The sequence below is a fragment of the Plasmodium yoelii genome (assembly GCF_900002385.2).
Source record: "Plasmodium yoelii strain 17X genome assembly, chromosome: 8".
Classification (NCBI taxonomy): Eukaryota; Apicomplexa; class Aconoidasida; order Haemosporida; family Plasmodiidae; genus Plasmodium; species Plasmodium yoelii.
Genome location: NC_036180.2, coordinates 630,754 through 654,688, shown reverse-complemented (window position 1 = coordinate 654,688; position 23,935 = coordinate 630,754). Strand labels below are relative to the sequence as shown.

The window sequence follows — 23,935 nt, the reverse complement described above, 5'->3', positions numbered from 1 at the left end:
ATAGTATGGTGTATGGATATTTTGTTATGCTATCCAATAAATATTTATCTTATATTTTTTTTTAATAAAAAGAAAAAATATATTGATGATTTACTATATTTGTTCATTTATTCTGTCCAAATACTCGGAAAACATCATTGTATTTTCGCATATATATAAAAATAAAGGAATATATATATAGTATTGATCAAATTATGTCTGAATTATTGTTTCGTCTTTTTTCTCTATTTACGTATTTATTCGTATTTGAGATTTATAGTTTTTTTTTTTTGCTCTTCTCTTTATTTTGTTCATTATTTTTATTCGTAACTAACTTTTTTATCCCAATATTTTGGGTTACAGTTCATTTTTCGCATTTCTTCATTCTGGGTATATACTAATATATTACTTTCTATTTGTTCATGTTGATAAATATTTCAACAGTTATCACCTAAGATAGATTAAATTATTTGAGGTCAAGTTTTGTTAAATGATAAGTGGGAAAAATAAAATATTTCTATATATTATCACAAAAGTGTAATTCAAAAATAAAAGATAATTGTTAAAACAATATAAAATATATTTTTTTCTATGGCGTTAAAATCTTATACCAGATAACCAATGTTAAACAAATGTGTTATATATATGTATATTATTCATATGTGACGAAAAATGAGAGCATGTATTTCTTATAATAAATATATATATCTAATTTTATACAAATAATTTTTCATATTAATATACACATAAACAGATTTTTACATTTTATATTATTTTTCTTCTTCGAATTAATCTTTCTATTAATATATTACCCAAATTATTACTATTTAATAATAAAAGGTACGTGATATACTTATATGAGAAAGTAGTGAAAATTAAAAAAAAAAAAATTGTGTGCCTATATAAGCAATTTCACGAAAAAAACATAGCATATTGTCATATTTTATTCTACATGAATTTGATGTATCTTTCTATACATATGACGGTATCGAAATGCATTGAAAAAAAACGTGTTAAAAAGTAGTTATAAATAAAATTAAAACAAAATAAAAAGGTGTTTTAACTATTTATGTATTTTCCCATTTTCTTAAAACATGCTCTTAAAAAAATATTTAATTTTGTTCATTTTTTGAGATTTTGAATTTATTTTTACATTCTGGAATTTAGTATTAAATTTTTCCAATATATATTTTCCGACAATTGACATTTATTTATTTTGGAAGCATGTTAAAAAAAATAAAACCTAAAATAATAATAAATAATAGATATTAATTGAAGAAAATTTAGTCGAAATAATTCATACATAGTAATAGTATACCAAAGCAAAATTAATAATTTAACTAGAATATACACAATGTGGATATGTAAAAAAATAGATCCAGTTGTTGATATTGTTATAATTGGATTTGGGGTTCGGAGTAAAAGGTTTATCGAAATTTTTTTAGAAAGTAAGGAATTAAAAGGCGTAAATATAATATTAATTTCGAAGGATAGTTTTATATTTTTAAACAAGGATGTCCAAAATATAAATGCATGTAAAGAAAGTTATGTTGATTTATATAAATATTGCAAAGAAAGAAATATATTATTTATTAACGAAAAGATTGATCATATAGATTCAATAAATAAAACTATTCATTTTTATTCTGATCGAAATAATTTAAACTATGATTATTTATTATGTGATTTTGATTATAAAAGTTCGTATTTATTAAATAAGGATTTGTCTAATATGAATATATATCCTTATAAAAATATAAATTTATTTTTTTACTATATACACATTATATATTTGTCCTTAATTCAAGCATCGAAAGCAAATAATAACAATTTTATAAATAACTATTATAAATGGAAATCATATTTTACTGAGCATATAACAATTAAAAAATTTTACAATTTTTTCTCATATAATGATAAATATGTAGAAGATATTTTTTTAATGTATGATAAGGTTGTTTCTGGATTTAATTTTGATATCGAAAATGGGGATGTGACTCCTATTGACAATACTAGTAATGTTGGACAAGGAATAGTATTATCATCTGAAATAAAAAATATGCAAACAAATCAAAAAAACGAAAATGATAATTGTATTTCACTTTTGTTATTAAGCGATAATAATGATTTAGGGAAAATGATATATCTATCAATTATTGAAAATATAAAAGAAATAGCATCATATGTAAAAATAAAATATATTTACATAGAATCAGATACACATATAAATGATAAAAAAACAAAAATTGATTTTTGTGAAAATTATGAAATTATACGTTCTGTTGAAAGCATCAATAAAATTGACAATAATTATGTAATAAAATGTGTTTGTAATAAAAACGAAATAGTATTGTATAATTATAATGAATGTATAAATGTAACAAACATAAAATATCCATCTTATTTTTATAATTCAAAATATAATATATTAAATAGTGATACTATTAACACGTTTTGCCAATATAAAAACGACAATAATATATATTTTTTAAATCAAATAAATAATTATAATGATTATACAGTTTGTCGAACTATATATTTAAACATTTATAATAGTGTGTTTAAAAATGAGTACATTAGTATAGAAGAAGTAAAAAGGCAAGAAAACGAGAAAAATGAAAATATAAAAAGAGAGAATCCATCTTGTGATAACCAAATGAGTTCAACTTCCAATATTCTCGATACATGTGAAGCAAAAGATAAAAATAATTGTAGTGATATAAATAAAAATTTGAAGACCAAAACGAACAATGATTTGCCTGAATATATTTACGATTTTTATAAAAAAGAATATGAAAAAAGATTAATAGTAAGGAAAAATACGACCTATCAAATTTCAAACAAGGTAGAAGAGGATCCAAATGAAAATAATACCCCTAAAGGTAAATCTGGTAAATGGACAATAATTGTAAAAAACTCCAAAATTGAAAATAAACAAATAACTAATATAGAAAAAAGTGAAAAAATTGATTTATACATAAAAGAAAGTATAGATAAAATAATAAATAGGAATACATGTGGAGGATGTGGATCAAAAGTGCCATCAAATGTTTTATCAAACTCTTTAAAATCATTAAATATATATACATCACCTAATGTATATTTGGGTGTAGAAGGATGTGATGATTGCTGTATATTTGTTCATAGCAAATCAAAAAGAAGTGAAGAAAGTCCTGCACTTGTTCAGACAATAGATTTTTTTAAATCATTTATTGATGATGAATATATATTAGGAGAAGTAATTGCTATTCATTGTTTATCTGATATTTATAGCATGGGGGGAACAGGTATATGTGCTTTATGTGTATTAATAATAAAAGATAATATTGAAAAAAAATTACAACAAAGATTAGAAAATATATTAACTGGCTGTTGTCAAAAATTAAAAGAAGAAAAATGTGTCTTAAGTGGTGGGCATACTTGTGCAGGGACTGAAAATTATGTTGGTTTGGCTGTAACAGGGAAGATAAAAAAAAAAAAAAATAATAATAAAGATAAAGAAGAAATTAGGAAATCACAGAATAACGAGAGTGTATTAGATAAGACAAACCAAGTTGGGAACAATTCTATTAATAAAGTGAATGAATTAAATGAAGCATATCATTTTTTGCCCAAAGGGAGTATAGAGGTAAAACCGGGGGATGTAATAATTACAACAAAAGTCTTTGGATTTGGATTCATTATGGCTGCACATATATCTAAAAAAGCAAAAGCTAGATGGATTTATAATTGCCTTGATGAAATGCTAATATCAAATAGAAAAGGTGGATTATATTTTTTAAAAAATAATGCAAAGGCATGTACAGATGTTACCGGTTTTGGAATATTAGGACATTTAAATGAAATGATTAAATGTTCAAGAAGAGAATATTATATAAAATGTGTAAGTAATAATATTTCAAATAACGAAATAAATCAAAAAGGTAATGATAATAAATGTAATGAATTAGATAATATAAATTTTATTGGGGCAAAGATTAATCTGAATAAAATTAATATTGCAGAGGGAGTACAAGAATGCATACAAAATAATATATATTCATCTATGTATAAAAAAAATCATTATTTATGTAATAATATTATAAATTTAGATGAAGCTATATTAAATGATAAGTATGGAATCTTATTTGATCCTCAAACAAGTGGAGGATTAATGGCAATTGTAGAAAGAGAACATGCCAATACTATTTTATCAGATTTAAAAAATATGGGATATCAAAATTCATCAATTATTGGAGAAATAATAAATTTGCAATATGATAAGTATCAAAATGTATCCATAGACCAAATAACATTAAGCGATTATATTAATACTGAAAATTCTATATACATAGAATGTTGAGCAATTTTTTAATTTTACATTTTTCTTATATGTATATATGCATGTGCACATATATATACTTTTGTGATTTATTAAGTTTTTAAATCATTTATTTTATGTGTATAAGTTAGTGAATTAATATATGAAAAAAACATTTTGTAAAAAAATAATATCAAAACAATATAACATAAAAATGTAATAATAAATACGCACACACATATTATGCAATGCATAAATGTTCTTTTGTTTTATTATATATAACTGAAATTACGAATAATTAAATAGTGTTAACAATATGAATTGACTAAATATATACAGTAGAATGATATGTAACTAAAATAGCGCCACGATAATAACGGGGGAATGACGTAATAACAAAAAAACATGAATTAAATAAAGCTTCGATATGATTATCTTATCATATATTAGGAGAAGAAAAAAATGGCACATAAAATTTGAAATTCAAAGTAAGAGATATTTTTCTCCTAATAAATTGAAAATAGTATTAAAAAAAAGAAAGACATCGAGTTCAAGTTCATACACAACAAAAATAATATACATATGTGTATATAGGGGTTGTTAGTCCTTGAAAACGTTGTCTTATTCATCATATAATTTGATAAAAAATATATGACTGGTATTCGGACACTTAAGCTCATGTAGCTTATAAATTGTATTCATCGTAAAATGAATGCATACAAATAAATAGTTATGCGGATTTATGTCTTGTTTTTTTTTTTCGGAAGAAGAAAACTATGGATATTCGTACTGATTCAAATTTAATTCCTTTTGAAGCCTATCTTCAATTTCATCTTTTCTGTTTAATAATTTTAATTTTTGCATTTTTACCTTAAGGTTGTTAATTTTTAAGATGGCACATAAATAGGTTAGTGAAAAAATGAGTGGTATAAACACAATGATAAAAATAATTAAAAATATTATAATAATAGAATCTGTTAAGTTAATATAAAAATGTACATTTACGAGTTCTATTCCTTCAAAATCATTTTCGTCAGAATATAAACAAATTGCATAATTATCATTAATTTGTAAATCATTGTCTTTAATATATGGTATATAATAATTAATCAGTTTATTATCATTTGTAAAAAAGTATTGTATATGATTTTCTGTTATTACAGAATGTGGTTCTCTTTTTAATTTATTTATTGGGCCTGCACCTAATATAGCATAATTCCAAAACGGTGCACATTTTTTATCTTTATCTTTATTAAAATCATGAGGTATTTTAAAAAATGCTATTCTATTATATATCGTTAAATATTCTGCTTGAATAAAAATTGAATAATCCCAATTTGACGTTAAAAATGATTTAGTATAAATAGTATTATATTCATCAAGCTCATTTTTTATGCCTTTTGGATAAGAATTAAATATAACTTTTCCTAAAATGGAAACTGGCTCATCATTAGATTTATAACATACAAATAAATCTAGAATTGGTTTTTCATCCTTTACATTATTATTGTTAGTATAATTAACTTGTGTATTATCTATATTAACTATTACTGGTATATTAAATAATGAAAATAATTTTTTAAAATAACCCTGAGATAGTTCAAAATATAAAAATAAACTTTTTATAGAATAGTTATTTTCTTTATAACATACTTTATAAGAATCATTTGATGTAAAATCTGAGTCTGTACATAATTGTTGTTTATTTAGTTTTGTACCTTTTCTTTGTACAAATGCCAAACATATCATATTATATTTATGCTTTGGATATTTACTCCAATCTCCTACTATTTTTATATAACTTTTTTTTTTTGGTAAACTTATTACATCATGAGATAGATCATTTTTATCGATTTTTACGGTTACAATTAAATCTTGAAATAATGATTTTGCTACATGTTTATATAAATAACCCTTATCAATATGCTTAGGAGAATCATAATATTTTATTTTTGTCAAATCTTGATTATACTCAATTCTTTCAAATTCATCACTTAAATAAAAGTCAATTAAGTTAAAAAACCCAAACAGTGCAATCAAAAACCCGAAAGGAGAGACAAACATACTCAATAAAAGTTATGGTTTCATTAGATTTTACATTAATATATATCATGCAAAATAGGACTAATCCCCAAATATAAAGAATTGCAAAAAAAAATAAAATAAAACTAAACAAACTATATGTTTGAAATATATACACATATAATGAGGCTATAATGAGGGTATAATTACGGAAATTACTTTTCGTATTCTTGAAATATACAATTTAGCATCACAACCCCAGAAAGTTTAAAAAAAGGGCCAATTTGTTCGAAATGTATGTATATATGTAATATATAGTATTCGAATTTTCATATGTATACATTGCATGAATGAACTTACATAAATGGACTTACATAAATGTGCTTAAATGCACGCCCAAGTACTTATGAATGAATTAAAAATAAAAGCAACAACTCGATATAAAAGAAATTCATTATTTTTTAAAATATTTTAACAAATTAAAAAAATATAAATATAGCTTTACAAATATTTTACAATGAGTTAAAAACAATGACATCACTGGATTTTAATAAATAATCAATTTTATAATTACTTTTTTGTCGATTTTTATATTTTGTGTTTTCTATTTTTTAACCGTTGTATTATTTTCCGAAATATCACATGAAATAAAAATGTATAATGAAAAAGATTATACCATATCTGCTTATTTGAATATTATAAGTATGTTATTATATATGGATACTTAGTTAATGGATATTATAATTCCATTAGTCATTTTTCCATTTTGTATCTTATTTATTTTCACTGCATACAAAAGGAAATTACGCATTTACTTTTAAATACTAATTTATTTCGCCTATAGATTTTTATAAATAAGGCACATATTCTTTATTAAATATTTTATCATGACGTTTAAATTTTTCCTTTTTATTTTTTTAAAGTTTTTTATTACATGAAAAAAACAGTAAAACCCATATTTTTTAAAAATAAATTTCAAAAATGAAAAAAATATTATGATAATGCATACATGTATAATTATCTTCAAATTTATTACGTATGCATAGTAAAAATATATACCACGAAAAATTAGTCATATAACTTAAAAAATAAAAACAATATATAGAATAAAACAATTATGTATATCACCGGAGTATACATATATGAATTTCGTAATGTGAAAATTTTTTGGAAGCTTTTTTTGCTCACTATAAAATTACATATAACGTTTTTATACCATTTGTATACATACAAATACTATATGCATATCGATAAGTATGAAATATTGAGACAAAACACAAAAAAAATGAAGAATGAAATATATATAAAGGATTATTTAATGGAATAAAAAATGTCTTGGCAAATCGTTCACAAATAATTGGTGTATATAATTTATATTTTATTTTGTATATTTTTTTTTTTAATTTAAAGTTACATTGTATTTCATGACAATTTTTGGTATCATTATATGCACATATATAATAGCCTTATAATGTTAATATGCAGGGAACATATCTATTGGTTTTTTTTTTTCTCTCTACGTCTCCAGTATTTATGTATATAATATTTCAATATCATTCATTTAATTGGATGTTGATTAAGGCTTATATCTGATATTAAATGTTTTTTTATTATATGATTATGATTTGGTAATTATTTCAAATAATTTGCTACGCTCAATTTTAGTTCTTTCTCATACGTTTTAATTTGCAATATATAGCTTTCTATCTATATATAATTCATGCTATTTTTTATCAGCATATTTACATGTATGTTTTATATTATAGTTGTTACATGAGACATTCATTTTTCTATAATACCATTGAACTGTAGTATAACAGTATATAATTCCCAGGTCGCACAGGCGTAATAAATAATAATAACGATAATAGAGGCAATGATGGAAATTTGCATATATCTACATCGTTTTATTTTTATTATGACACAAATAAAACGTTACAAGGCAATTTTGTTTTCCTCTAAAAAGGACATAAAAATGCATTTTTGCTCATCTTTTGAATGCCTCAATATATATAAAATATTTTTATCATCCATAATATTTACATCGGGCATAAAAAGTTGAAACTCATGTAAAAACTCTCTTTCATGTGTTGTTAATCCAATGGATAAACAATCACATGTCTTACTTTGCATTTCTTTTTGTAATTTATATTCTTCAAGCTCCAATATACCATAGGAATTTTTATAATTTACTTTGTAATTACCAATAGCACTTATTTCATTTAATAAGAATTTATGATGTAATACTTCAGACAACAATTTGAAATCATCTTTGGTTAATTTTTTGTTTTTTTTTATTTTGGTTTTTATTATCTCTATTTTATCTTTTTTTGATTGGTCTAACATTTTATATTTTACATTATCTTCAATATCACAATAATCATGTGCATACTGATTATTTTCATTTACCATATCTTTTATAAATATATTTTTTCCGTTTATGTTTTTAAATATATTATTATCATTATTGAGTATATTTTTAATATCCAATTCTATATTCATATTTTCATGATTTATTGTATTGTTTTGATTAGCATCATTATGGTTATTATTATAACATATATTGTCATTACCTTTGAAATTTCCATTTTCAGTATTATTATTATTATAATTTTGTATATTTTTTATATCATTATTTTCTTCATTTTTATAATTCATTAAGCTAGCTTCATTTCTGTAGTTATTTAATTCATTCGTTTTTTCAAATTTATCCAAATTGTGTGCATATTCATTATTATAATCTTTATTTTCATTATTCATATTGCTATTTTCAGAATATTCAAGTTCATTTTCAGCTTTAATTTTTAAATCGTTCATCGTTTTATTTTGATTTTCTTGAAAATTATTTACAAATTCTTCCATTTTTCTTTTGTCTTTTTCTAAATTATCAATATTTATATCTATACTATTTTTAAATTCATCATTTTCTTCTTTTCTTTCTGTAATATTATCTTCTTTTTTAAATAGAATATTATTTCTATCAAATAATGATATATTTTGTTTGTTGATATCACTTTTCATTGTGTCTTCAATAACATTTTTTTGATCAATTATGTTTATACTGTATTTATCACAATCAGTATTATTTTCAGTTTTCAAAGCATGTTCTTGCTCAGTACTATTTTTTTTAGTTTGATCGCTATCATTAATTTTGTTATATGCTTCTATATTATCCATTTCTTCTATTATTGTTTTATTTTCTTCCTCTTCTTCGTCCTCTTCTTCATATTCTTCGTCTTCATCATCTTCTTCTTCATCATCATCATCGTCGTCATCATCAACTCCTTCATCCTCAAAAAGCATATAATTTGTTTCATTTTTGGTTATACCATATAAATTTGGTTGTATAGATAAATCTTTTAATTTATTTTTTTCAATTTCTATGTTATCTTCATTTAGTTCCCTTTTATATTCTCTAATATCTTCTATTTCATCTATTTCGTCTATTTCATCGATCTCATCTATTTCTCCTATTTTTGCATTTATATTTATTTTTTCTTCTAAAGAAAAATTATTTTCCTGATAATTTTCTTCATCTTTTTTTTTTTCTTTACTAGTTTGAACCATTTCAAATTCGTTTGCTTCTCCAAAATTTTGCACTATTGTTTCTTGATCCAATATATTTTTTTTTTCATCACCATAATTATTATTTTCTACCTTTTCTCCTTCGACATCGTCCCTATTTCGATCTATTTGAATTTTCTGTGTATCTTTAATTTCGACACAACCTACCTCATTTGTTTCGATTTGTTTATTTTGTTCAATATATATTTTATATTCGTCGAAGAAAGCTTGATCATTTTCATTTCGAGGCGTTTTCTTTTTTTCGTCTTCTTCTGTTTCTTTTTTATCCACTTCACAATTATCCTTCTTTTTATTTTCTTTATTTTTATTATCTTTGTTTTTATTATCTTTGTTAAATTTATAAAATTTTTCTATTATTAATCCTAATTGATAATTAAAATATTCTGATTTATTTTTACTATTATTGTTTTCATTTGTCTCGCGTTTATTTTCCATTTCTTCTTTTTTTTTTTCTTGATTAGCATTATTATTTTCTATGCCACAGTTTGCATCATTCTCGTCTCGTTTCTCTTCATCTTCATTTTTATCCAGCATTTCTGAGAAATCGACACTTGGATTTTTTGTATCCTCAGAACATGTATTTGATGGAAATGTACTAAAACTTTTTTCATTCAATTTATTGTTAACAAAAGTGTTGTAGTTATCTTCGAATATTTTGTCCGAATGCTGAAAAACGGGGGTCTTTTCCTCGCCATAAACTTGATTAATGTTCATATTTTTGTTTTCAGAATTATCATTATGAATTTCACTGTTATTATCCAATTTGGCACTCACACGAGAACTTTCTTTATTATTCTTTCGACCCTTATTTTTATTTTTAAATACTTGTACAAAATAAACATTTTTAGTATTTTTCTCAACAAAAAATTTTTGTATAAATTCTTTATTTTCAGGCGAATGCATTTTTTCATCTAGAAAATAATTTACACACATTTTTGTATTATAAATATTATAATTAGATTTATCTGAATATAATTCATAAATGCTTGGATTAATTTTATTTTTCAACTCTGTTTTGCTATCTATCTTATATTCAGTTTTATTTTCCTTTCGTAATGTGTCTATAATACAGTTAATTGTATATTTTCTTCTTTCCAATTCTAGTATATTATTAATTAAATTTTCGTTTTTATCTTCTAAATTTATTGTGCCAGCAAGGATATTATCAATTTTAATTCGATCAAATTCAATATTATTATATAACTCACTTTCATCATCATCATATGGTTCATTCAAACAATTGTTAGGATCATTATTTTTTTTTGATCTCATCTTTCTAGATATTATATTTTCAATTTGAGATATTTTTTCCAACTCATTTTTATTGCAAAGAGAACTATTATTATACTCATCGTCTTCATTGTCATCTGTATTATAATAATCATCATAATATTTATTATTATTTTCAACATTGTTATCTTCGTTATTATTATTCTCATTATTATTCCCAATACTAGCAATTTTATCGTCATTTTCTGAAATTTGTTTTATATTGTTGCCATTATATTCATCTTTAATATTGCAATTATAATTATTTGCTACTGGAAAACTATTTTTTTTTCGTCCCTTATTTTTATTTAAATTATATGTATTGTACATATAATATTGATTATTTTCTTCATGCATTTCTTCTAATTTATTTTTATTAAAATGGTGAACTAAATCCGAATGTATAATTCTCCTTTTTGGCAATACAAATGTTCTGTTGAACATATTGTGGTCTTGAAAATGTTCATTTTTATTTCTCTTTCTCATTCCTCCAATATAACTATCGTCAATATCATTTTCATATTCATTTTGCTCATCTTCTTCATTGCTTAAATCATAATTATAAAAATATTTTTCATTTCTTAGATTTGATATTAATTTCTCTTTCGACTCCAAATTATCTATTTTATTTTCATTCATAATATATCCATCAGGATGATTGTATCGATTTATTTCTGCTGGCATATTAAGTTCGTGCTTATTGAAAGCATTTTTATTAAAATTTTCGAGCATCATTTTATGTTTATCACACACATATTCTGGTCTTTTAAAATTAGCAATAAAATTAAAATATTTATCGCTATTTATTTTATTTATATTTTTTTTTAAATTAATGAATTGACTTTCGCCATTATTATCGTCACTACTAATGTTTTTGATATTATTTCGTCTATTATCGAGTGTATTCCTTTTATTTTCACATATATTTTTGTTTATGTGATTTCCAATACTATTATAATTATTATTAATAATATTATTATTGTTATTATTATTTATATTTAATAAATTTTGTTCTTTTAATTTTTTATTTTCATTTAATTTATTTAAATTAAACAACTTTAGATGATGCAAACAAAAATTATTATTTTTTTGCAAAAATGAATTGTTAAAATATTCAAAGTATTTATTTGGGACAATATTTGATAAATTGTGAATAACTTTTCGGTCGTTATTATTTTCATTTTTTTTGACAATTTCAATTTTTTTGCTTACACTTAATTTTTGTCTGTTTATCCAGCCATTCGGTAATGATAATGCAACCCCGGAAGGTAAGGACTCAAATGCCCTTGCTTTAGCGATTTCGTTCGAATAATTACGATTTTCAAGAGTATTTTTAAATTTTTTTTTTTCGGTATCTGAATTATTCATATAATAATCGTATACTTCCTCGTTTTTTTTATTTCTAATATTGTATATATTATTAATTGGCATCGAAATTAATTGATTTTCAATGCCCCTATTTGTTTTTTTTTCTTCTAATATTAATTGTAATTTTTTGTCAATATAATTATCCTTTGAGTGTGCGCCCAAATAATTTTTTATTAAATTATTTTCACCTCCCTCACTAGGATAATTATCCTCAAAATTATTGCTGCTAATATTATCATCACTATCATCTTCAATATTAATGCCATTGTTTTTTAAAATGTGCATACCCATATTTTGTAAAATGTTATTTTCATTTTTTTTTTTTTTTTGTTCAGAACTTTGTTCATCGTTTGAAAAGTTTGAACTTATATTATTATTGTCACTATAATTCGGATATATGTTATCACTGTTTTGATTGATTATATTATAACGGTGATGTTTGTGTGTATTATTCAAATTATGAAGGTTGGGGATTCTAATGGGTTTATTCCCCATGATTTTATTATTCATATTTTCATATTTTAAAAAAGGAAATGCCATGCTTTCGCTATTCATATGTGGTACTTTTCTATTAAGCATATTACTATTATGTAAATATTTATTATACCTACTTGAAATATGCATATTATTGTAATGGTCAATATCATTTTCATGTTCTTCGTCCATTTCATCCTCGCCTTGTTGAGGTTCGTCATCCTCTTCCTCCCATATTTTATATAGGGTGTTTTGGTTTTTTTTGATAATATTATCATCATCATCTCTACAGTATGAATACACATTTTCATTCGATTCATTATAATGTTTCATATTTATATCATAATTATGAGTTTTACTGTAATTTTTCAAAATATCATAGTGAGCGTCACAAATTTGACTGCTATTTGTTATATTTGTGTTGGGTGTTTGTATTTCGTGGTGTGGGTAATTGTCGGTATTATTTTGCCCATTTTTATTACGTATATGTGTTCTTAGAAAATAATTACTACTGATTTTATTATTAAGATTATTATTCACATTATTTTCGATAGCATTATCAATGTTACTATCTTTGATTGCACTGTTTATATCGGTATCAGAATTAACATTGTTAGAACTATTTCCAAACATGTAGTTGTAAAAATTCTCTGGTTGATTATTAATTATATTACGAGAATTATTATCACGATCTAATTTGTTATAAAACGAATTTATTTGTATATTTTTTGGAAAATTATTATCAATATCATTATTATCTTTTGTTATAAATTTATCGTTAATTGAACAATTTTCTGTGTCTATATTATTTTTTTTTGTTTTTAAAAGATAATAATTATTGCTATTATCATCACTATCTGATGTATACTGATTTTTATTTTTTGAAATATGCTGCATCATTGAATAATAATTTTCGACATTTTCTTTATTCCCAATTATTTCATTACTATTTGTTCTTATACTTAAACAATGATTATTATTACAAAAATTATTTATATCATTTGAATTGATATGTTTGTCACATATATAGCTATTTAACATTTTTTCATGTTTATTATAACAATTTTCTCCGTTTAAAATGTCTTCATTACTCATATTATTATTCAAATCATCGTTACTAGTATTATTTGTGTTTGTTCGGGTTTTAGAAATAGAAGTAGCACTACTTGGAGCGTGTACATAATTGGCTTTTTTAATATCATTGACATCATAATCAACACAAATGTCATCATTTATTTTATCAAAAGATTTCTTATACTCATAATAATTTTTAATATTAGTATATTCATTTTTATTATCATCTGAAAATTTTTGGGAATTATCCATTGGGTTTTTCGATGCACTATTGCAATCATCATTGTAGTTAGTGTAGTTATTATAATTGTCACGGATATTATTTTCATTATTACTACTATTACTATCTCCATTATTTTCTTCTTTGATAACATAGTAATTTTTGTTATATCTAGAATTACGGTTACCTACATTTTGTTTATAACTATTTTCAAAATCCTGTAAAGAGTTCAAATTTTTGTGAGAAGGGAATGCTTCTGAAATTTTTTCATTATTGTTATTTATGTTTTTTGAAGAAATAAAATTTGTTATGTCGTCATCATTTTCTTCATATACTTCTTCATGCTTATTATTCGATACAATTTTTGATATATTGGAAAATATATTATTTATTAAATATTTTTTATAGTAATAATTTTTATCGTTATATTCCAAATCATCATTGTCTTCGTTATATATATAATTTCCCCTTGTATCTTCTAATATACTTTTTTTTTTCGCAATAATTTCGTCATCTATAAATTTAGATTCATTACTATTGGGATTTTTCCAGCTTTCTTCAGCTATTTGATCATCTATAAAATCTTCATTTTTTCTACTTTTTGATTTATTTGGCTTTGTATTTTTTCTTCTCCTTCCTCTTTTTGTTTTTTTCGCTCTCTCTAATTCTTCATAATCTTCCTCTGTATAAATTTCTTCATTTTTCTCATTTTCAAATAAATTGATTTTTTTTAAAGGTGCTTGTGTTTTATTAATACCAAATAAGTCAAAACTACCATAGTCATTTCGATATTCTGCATCATTAAAAGATTTCAAAAAATTAGAAGAATTAATTAAATTATTATATTTAAGCATATCATCATCGTTTGTATTATTTTTATTAAGATTCTTCAAATAATCATTTTCCATGTAATCGTTATTTGTGATGGGTGTATTTTCATATCCTTTTTTCTTTTTTATTCCACTTTTTTCCTCACCATTTTCCATTGGGTCATTTAGACATTCCTTTAAATATTGCTTAAAATCCGGGATAGCCTTTTTTCCAATATTACTTATATATTCTTCGACTGGGAAGTTATCATAATTATCACCATTGTATTCATTTTTATTCAAAAATCCGAAATAACTATTTTCTATATTTTCTGCATTTTCTATACCTTCCTTATTTTTGTTAGAAAGATTATCATAAAAATTTTTCACGGAATTATAAAGATTGGGATTCGAATAATATCCATTTTCTGATTGTACATCACCATCACTAACATTATTTTTATCATCCCTTCCAAATCCATTATATTTTTTTATCGTGCTATTATCCGATAAATCCATACTACTATTTATATCATCGTTATTATTTTTATTCGCATTTTTTGAATAATATGATTCACAAAAATTTATATTATTAGTATTTATCCCAGTTTTAGAAAATAGATTCATATTTTTTGTATAATTTTGTAAAAAAAAAAATTACAACAATATATTGTATTCTAATACACGCAAACAAATATAAAAATACATGTTTTCACTGTCAAGCAATGCATATTTGAATCTTACATTTATATGTAATTACGCATAGACATTATTTATATACATATATATGTCACATGCATATATATGAAAACGAATATACATGTATATATATTATTAATAGTTTTTTTTAAATAAGTATATAACAATATCAGTAGACATGATTATATAAATATATATTGTGAATATTGTTATCTATACTTATCTTAAGTATGATATATATATATATATATAAAACAATGACCATGGAATAATTATATAACGAACAAATAAAGGCACAAAAGGCAATAAAATGCAGAAAGAACATATAAACGATGCTTCGCAGTATAACACAACATATGCATATATATATATATATATTTATATTTATTTATTAAAACAAGTATAAGATGTTGTATACAATCATACTTCACACATCGTATATAGCATTCTTTTGTGTCGTTTATTATTTTTAGGTTTATTTGGGGGATTTCCTTTTTGATTGTTTACTTGTATAAAGAAAAATGTATTAAAAAAAAAAAAATAAATGAAATGAAAAAAAAATTAAACATTTATAAAAGTAATAATGCCTTTGGTAATAATATTGAAAAGCAAACAATAATAGTAATTGTTTATAATTATAATTCTGACATTTTAACAACATAAAAAGTTAAACATATAAGGAATATTATATTTATATATTTATTTTTTTTTTGTGACTGAATAAAAAATAAAAATAATCCAAAATAAAAAAAAAAAAAAACATTTAAAATATTTTTTCTGATATATCATTCCATTTTGTATGTTAATGGATCTTTATTTATAGTTAAAAAACGATAACAATAACTTAAGTCTAACAGAACATAATATAAAAATACAATATTTCGAAATTATAAATCCCCAAGACATATATGTATAATGTTGTAATGGTCAATATATAGTATATATATATATATATGTAGAATATATCTTAATTTACAATAAAATGAATATAGATACATTCGAATAAATATATATATACGAAAAATATATATATTTAATAATATATATAAGTATGCATTTAATCTATAGCTCTATATATTTGTATTCATAATATAATATGTAAAAAATAACATTAGATTTAAAAAAATAATAAAATAAATAAATAGAATACAAATACTTTATTAAACAATTTTTAAATATTAAATATAAAAAAGATAAATCTTAAATTTTTTTTTTATATATTTCAAAAAAAAAAAAAAAAAAAATATGCCAGAGAAAGATATTTTTTACTTTATATACGTTGTATTATTATCTAATTAAAAAAAAAAAAATAATAATGTAGAGCCTCCTTGAACACATAATATATTATGCATACATGATCCTATAAAAATATAAGAAACAATTAATTTATAATCCTATATTTCAGTTATAATAATACATGCTATAATATTGCATTATATAGTATAATATTTTTACCGCTGTGGGTTTATATAATATTTTTTTTTTTTTTTTTTCGCTTTTTTTTTTTTTTTGATATATTTCAAAATATGTGATGAGAATATGAAAAAAATACATAGCTCATATAATATGTATGCACGTATTTCATTATACATAAAAAATATAAATATTTATATACTATATGCGTTCTATTTTGTAAAGATGTTTTTTTTTTCGTATCACTATTACCATACCCATATCATTTATTATTGACTATTACAAAATTAGTGCAATTTTTTATAATTGCTTATTTTTTTTTTTATACCTTTTACTATAATTTTTTATTACTTTTTTACTATATTATATTATTGTGTTATTCATAATTTCATATTTTCATTTCTAAATTTTTTATTTATCTATTGTTTTATTTATTTTTCATTCATAATTATCATGACATTATTTGCTTATTTTTTCTCCCTCTCTCCTTTTTTATAGCTTATTATTTTATTATTATTATTTTAATACTTACATTTTTTTATAAGCATGATAAAAAAACGTTATGAAACCATCCTACTAAAGCGCTTGTGCATATAACTTATATACATACGCATAATAATTTATAATATATATATATACACATATATATAATATATATATATTATATATATATATATCATAAAATACATAATTGGTATTTTAATTTTTATAATTAAATAATTTCCAATACCTTTATAATTTTTGAAAATAAAGCCTTTTAATTAAAATTAGCAATTTTTAATTAAAATATGTTTTTATGTAAGTGAAAGATTATAATGAGCAATGATAAATATAATGAAACAATGATAAGAAAAAAAGAAAAAGAAAATATGCATATATATACATACTAATAATATATTATATATAAATATGATAATTCTAAATTACATGGATAAAGCAGGCAATTATACAAAAGAAATAAAGGTTCCCTTACACAAATATTTGTGTAAGTATATTGATATATATCCATTTATATATGTATGCATATGCACATAAAATGGGATAAATGGAACAGCAATTGCATGAGGAACATTTTCAAAAAAGAAGTTCATATAAAAATATAAAATGCTTACAAATTTAAGTTATTGTGAAAATAAAAAAGTATACATACATATATATAAATTATTTACCTATATATATATGCATGTATATATATATATATGTATATATGTCCTTGTGTGTGTGCAGGGGTATAAATACTTATAAATATTCCTCTTGTGTATAACACATAATTAAGCATCTGCTTATTTTATTAAGACATATTCTGATATATCTTATTTAATAACTCTTTCTGTTTTACATTAATACATTTACCGTGCTTTTATTTATTATTTTATCATCACTATCATTATTATTACTATTGCTTTTTTATTTTTATTAAAAACAAGTACATCTCTATCTATATTTTATTGAAAATGAGTGAGGCGGAGTTGCAGCAGCTTCAAGTTCTTTGTGAAGCTATGTATTGGTAAGAAATAAAATAACAATAAAAAAAATATGAGGAATAGTTTTTTCTTTTATAAGTGCATTGTCCACCTCTAATTTATGAATTTTTACTTCATCTAAAAAATTGAAAATTGGCACACATATATTTATCCAAATTGAAGAACCTTATTAATGGTTTTATCGATTTGATATGCATAAATATATATTTTCATCCAAACAGTTACTTGTCTTTATGGTTATTATAATTTCTATAATACAATTTTTCGATTATTCTCACATAAATTGTGAATTTGTTATATTTACGAATATTTATCTAATATACAAATTCATACATATTTTTTATTTGATATATTTATTTTCAGTGGAAACAAAGAAGAACAAAATCAGGCACATACAATTTTACTACCATTAGTGAGCAATGTAGGAAATGTTAGCAAACTGAAAAATATATTGGGGAGCACAACACATGTACACACATTAATATTTACTACATCTGGTTTACTCCAGTTAATAACAAACGAATGGAATAAAATCGAAAATAATGAGAAAGAAGAATTAAAAGAATTTGTAATATCATATTTATATAATAAAGGGGTTGAGTTATTAAATTTGTCATCTAATATATTAGGCAATTTTGTTCGATTATATGTACGTATAGTTAAATTATCATGGTTAGAAAATACAAACTATGCATTAATAACAAAACAAGTAGAATATTTTTTAAATTCAGTAACAAGCCATTGGATTATAGGTTTATATATATATGCTGCTTTAATTGAAGATATGCATCCCCAATGTGGTGTAAATTCAGCAAAAAGTCGAAGATGTGCTATATCGTTTCGTGATTATGTATTAAAAGATATATTTAAAGTAGGTATAGAAACATTAGAAGAATTTGTAAAAGGAAGTATAAGAATAGAATTAAGAGTAGAAGAAAATCGATTACTTATGAAAGTACTTGAATTAATTTATAATAGTTTATCATTTGATTTTATGGGTACAATGATCAATGATGAAAGTTCCGATGAAAATATATCTCTTATGATACCTCAATCTTGGGACATATTTAATGAAAAAAATATTCCCAAATTATTTTTTGATATGTATGAAATATGTATGTCTGAAGTAGATGATATAAGAAATTGCTGTGGTAAATATTGTATTAGATCACTAATATTATTAGGAAGTTTAAGGAAAACTTTTTTTTCAAACGAAAAACAAAAGATACGTTATATGAATGAATTTTTAGGGGGCATCAATAAAATCATTGAAAAAAAAATAGGGTTACATGATGAAGATTGTTTCCATGAATTATGTAGACTGATTGGTAAAATAGATACAAGTATAAGATTACAAGAATTAAGTACATATTCTAATTTCCTTTCATGGTGTAATAATATATATTTATTTACAATGGATGGAATGAAAAATTGGAAATATTTATGTAATAGTAAACATTATTTATTAGGTATTTGGAGTAATATGCTAAATATTATCCCCCCAAAAATAATTAAAGAAATTAATAGTAAAACTGATGAAAAAGAATTATTAAATGATGTTATGAATAATAAAAACTTTTTTATAAAAAAAAATAATAGTATATCTAACAGTTTTAATACTAATAACGATATCGATAATAAATATTTAATTATTTGTGATTATATATATAACATTACGATTGTGTTTATAAATTCAAGATTAGAACTCGCTAAATATATTTGTGAAACAGGTGATAGTTGTGAAATGGAAAATCCATTATACAATGATGTACTAAGAAGTGAACAACTTGAATTAATATCTAATTTATGTAAATTACAATATAATTTTATAGGGGGCAAAATATTATCTATATTTTATGAATTAAAAAATAATCATGAAAATAATCTTATAAATAAATCAGTTTTTATAGAACAAACAACATGGCTAGTATTTATTATATCTTCTATAATTTCTACAAGTGCTATATCAAATATGAAATTTGCAAATTCTGATAATTTTAAAATTAATTCAGAACTATGTTTTTTAGTTTTTTCATTAATGGAACAAACAAATAAATCTTCAGAAGTTTTTGAATATCTTGAATTTGCATATCTAAATTGTTTAGAATTATTTAAAAAAGTATATATCAATGGAAAAAAAAATAATAATTTCTTGAAAGAAATGAGATCAATTGCTTCGAGAATAATATCTGCCTCAGGAAATAATAATTCCATTACAAATTCATCAAATAATAATGTTAATGCCAGTGGAAATAATTTCTCTGGATCATCCCTTATTTCGAGCAAAAATGACGAAGAAAATAATGACCCTTTAATAGACTTAATTATTAGCAAAATATTATTTAATTTGAATAACCGTCTTGAATATGATCAAATAATAAAAAGAAGTTTAGATTTATTTCATGATTTAGTATCTGGTATGAATATAGTATGTTTAGAAGACAAAACACCTAAGTTAATTGTCTTTGCTAGATTATTATTAAAAAACGAAAAAATTTTAAAATTATTACATAGTAGAGATACGAAATTTTTAGAAGTTTCAAAATATTATAAATATAGAACAAATTATTATTTAATATTAACCAAATTATTATTTATGGAACAAAATACTAATTCATTATCTTTTGAAGAATATATATCACCAATAAATAATTTACTTGAATGTATAAAAAGAGAAATAGATATAAATGGAAAAGATATTATATTAAAAAATAATGCAATAAAATTATCATTTATCGGTGCATTAAGAGATTTAAGAGGAATATGCATGGCATGTAATAATGTCGAAACATATAATATGTTTTTTAATTTTTTTATTAACAGTCATCCATTAGAAGATAATAAAATGAATATATTAACATCTTTAGTAGAAATCATATGGGATACATATGAAATTTGTGTTCCATTCCTTAAATTTATGTGCGAATTTGTATATAATAAATCACAAAGAATTACATTCCCAAAATCATCACCTAATGGAATATTATTATTTAAAGTCGTTTCGAATATACTCATTATTATATCAAATAATTTATTACAAAAAGATAAATTCTGTGATATATACAAAGAAAAATATAAAATAATATCACTTTTGTTAAACATGTTTAATAATTGTTTAAATGGAGATTTTGTTAATTTTGCTATATTTGATTTATATAACGATGATATATTAAACAATTCATTAAATCTAGCTTTAAACATGTGTTTAGTTATACCAACAAATGATTTATTATCATATATTAAGCACCTTAAACCTTATTTTTCATTTCTTGACTTAGTTACTAAAAATTTCTTCCAAAGAATATTAAATCTCGAATTTAGACTTATAGCTGATATTATCCATAATGTAAAGGAAGGTTTGTGTTCTTTTGATTATACTGTCTCTATGACATGTTGTTCTATTTTAGACAACATTGTTACGTATATATTTACAAACCGAAAAAGTTCAAGCGAGCAAGGCCAGGTAATAAACGATTTATTGAAATATATGTTCTATCATATCAATTTGATGATGCACAACATATTATATAAAATCTCTTCTTTTATATTGCTACACATTATTCCATATTAATGCTGTATTTTCCATTCCCTATTTTATAGATAATAAAAAACTTTTTGGAAAATCAACCCCAAGCTCTTAAGGAAGTCCTAAATCTAATGTTCCACTTGATATTAGGAGGTTCGAACAATAGAAAAAAAAATGTCTATTTAAAAAAATGCCTATTTAAAAAAATGCCTATTTAAAAAAATGCCTATTTAAAAAAATGCCTATTTAAAAAAATGTCTATTTAAAAAAATGCCTATTTAAAAAAATATATATTGAGCATGTTGACTTGTTGAAATAATGTATTTACCTATTTTTTATTTTTTTGTATCAATTTGATCACAATTTATTTCCACATTTATTCCATAATTATTTTAATTACAATAGGCAACTTTGGTAGCACGTGGAGTATGTCACAGCCACTCTTGGGTCTAATATTACTTGATGCTCAAGGTTATTTTAAGATACAAGAACAGCTTATATCTCAACAAAGCGAAGAAAAAAAGCAAAAGTAAGAATATTGAACAAAAAATCAATATAATTAAAAGAAGGAAAAAATATATCTAAAATTGTAAATATTTTTTTTTTTTCATTTTTAGTGAATATGTGCAATTAAATATACTGTCTCATTTATTCTTTTTTCTTTTTTTTTAATGTTTTCAGATTGAGACACAGCTTTTGCAAATTAATGGATCACATTGACTCAAATTTAGCCTCCAACAACAGGGTAAGTTATGCATTCAAATTTATATATAAGAATATATGCCCGTTGTCATATTCCTATATATATATGATATATATATTATGCATCCTTTAAAAACGTACAAAATGATGTTCATTGCAAATATAAATACCGTATTAACCTTTTATTTGTTTATAATAATTTAATATACTGTCTTTTAATATATTTTTTCATTTTATTATTTATTTTTCTATTCCTTTTTTGTAGGAAAATTTCACCCGAAATCTGTATACATTTGCTCAAGAAATACGAAATATTTTAATTTAAAAAAAAATAGGAATTTAAAATTCTTATAATGGCGATAAATATATATAGAATTTACCATTTTTACTTTATCATTTTAACGTAGAATTGCTATTATCATTTTATTTATTTTATCATATTTTTTTTTTTTTTTTAACTTTATTACCCCTTAACTTTTTATAGTAGTAAACGTATAATCTTATTTAAAATTATTATTTTTGTTTTACATCGACACATATTTACTATCTTAATAATTTCAATATATAAATTTAATTTCCTCGCTTAAATTATGGCGACAAATTTTCTCTTTGTTTTATATAAAATATAGCTGTTTAGCTACTGTTGATTATTACAATTAATAAAATATTTTTTTTTTAATATTTTTCTAATATCCCATTAATATTTCAGTGTCATATATTGTATTTATTATGTCGTAAAAAGTAAGCATAGAATTATAACGTGCACATATATTTTAACGTAAAGTAAGAAAATTTACGTGTTGAAATTTTTCTATAGTTTTAAAAAACATGAGAATACGGGAACGTCATAAAAATGCATATTATATGAATATATACTTGTGGTTCATGTGTCTATATGAATGCTAATGTTATCAGTCTTTCTGTGCGATAATAGAAGAAAGGAAAATTCTATTAGTTGTAGAAATTTCTACAAGCATGCATTCAAATATATATATATACATATATATATTT

General features: G+C 22.1%; 4 protein-coding genes across 4 annotated transcripts; 2 read left to right on the top strand and 2 right to left on the bottom strand.

Annotated features, from left to right (window-relative positions):
• Positions 1–1,333: 1,333 nt before the first annotated feature.
• PY17X_0814900 (selenide water dikinase, putative) lies at positions 1,334–4,321 on the top strand (the record flags this gene model as incomplete). Its single annotated transcript, XM_022955693.1, has 1 exon — positions 1,334–4,321. One exon carries the CDS (start codon positions 1,334–1,336, stop codon positions 4,319–4,321), a length of 2,988 nt encoding a protein of 995 aa, XP_022811937.1.
• Positions 4,322–5,053: 732 nt separating this feature from the next.
• PY17X_0814800 (conserved protein, unknown function) lies at positions 5,054–6,343 on the bottom strand (the record flags this gene model as incomplete). The annotated part of the gene is made up of 1 exon (XM_720906.2): positions 5,054–6,343. One exon carries the CDS (start codon positions 6,341–6,343, stop codon positions 5,054–5,056), a length of 1,290 nt encoding a protein of 429 aa, XP_725999.2.
• Positions 6,344–8,236: 1,893 nt separating this feature from the next.
• On the bottom strand, positions 8,237–15,727 carry PY17X_0814700 (conserved Plasmodium protein, unknown function; the record flags this gene model as incomplete). The annotated part of the gene is made up of 1 exon (XM_719437.2): positions 8,237–15,727. The coding sequence occupies one exon, from the start codon at positions 15,725–15,727 to the stop codon at positions 8,237–8,239; it is 7,491 nt and encodes a 2,496-aa protein (XP_724530.2).
• Positions 15,728–18,666: 2,939 nt separating this feature from the next.
• Positions 18,667–23,249, top strand: PY17X_0814600 (exportin-7, putative; the record flags this gene model as incomplete). The annotated part of the gene is made up of 6 exons (XM_022955692.1): positions 18,667–18,719; positions 19,060–22,159; positions 22,297–22,375; positions 22,628–22,751; positions 22,904–22,967; positions 23,190–23,249. The coding sequence occupies 6 exons, from the start codon at positions 18,667–18,669 to the stop codon at positions 23,247–23,249; spliced, it is 3,480 nt and encodes a 1,159-aa protein (XP_022811936.1).
• Between the last annotated feature and the right edge of the window lie 686 nt (positions 23,250–23,935).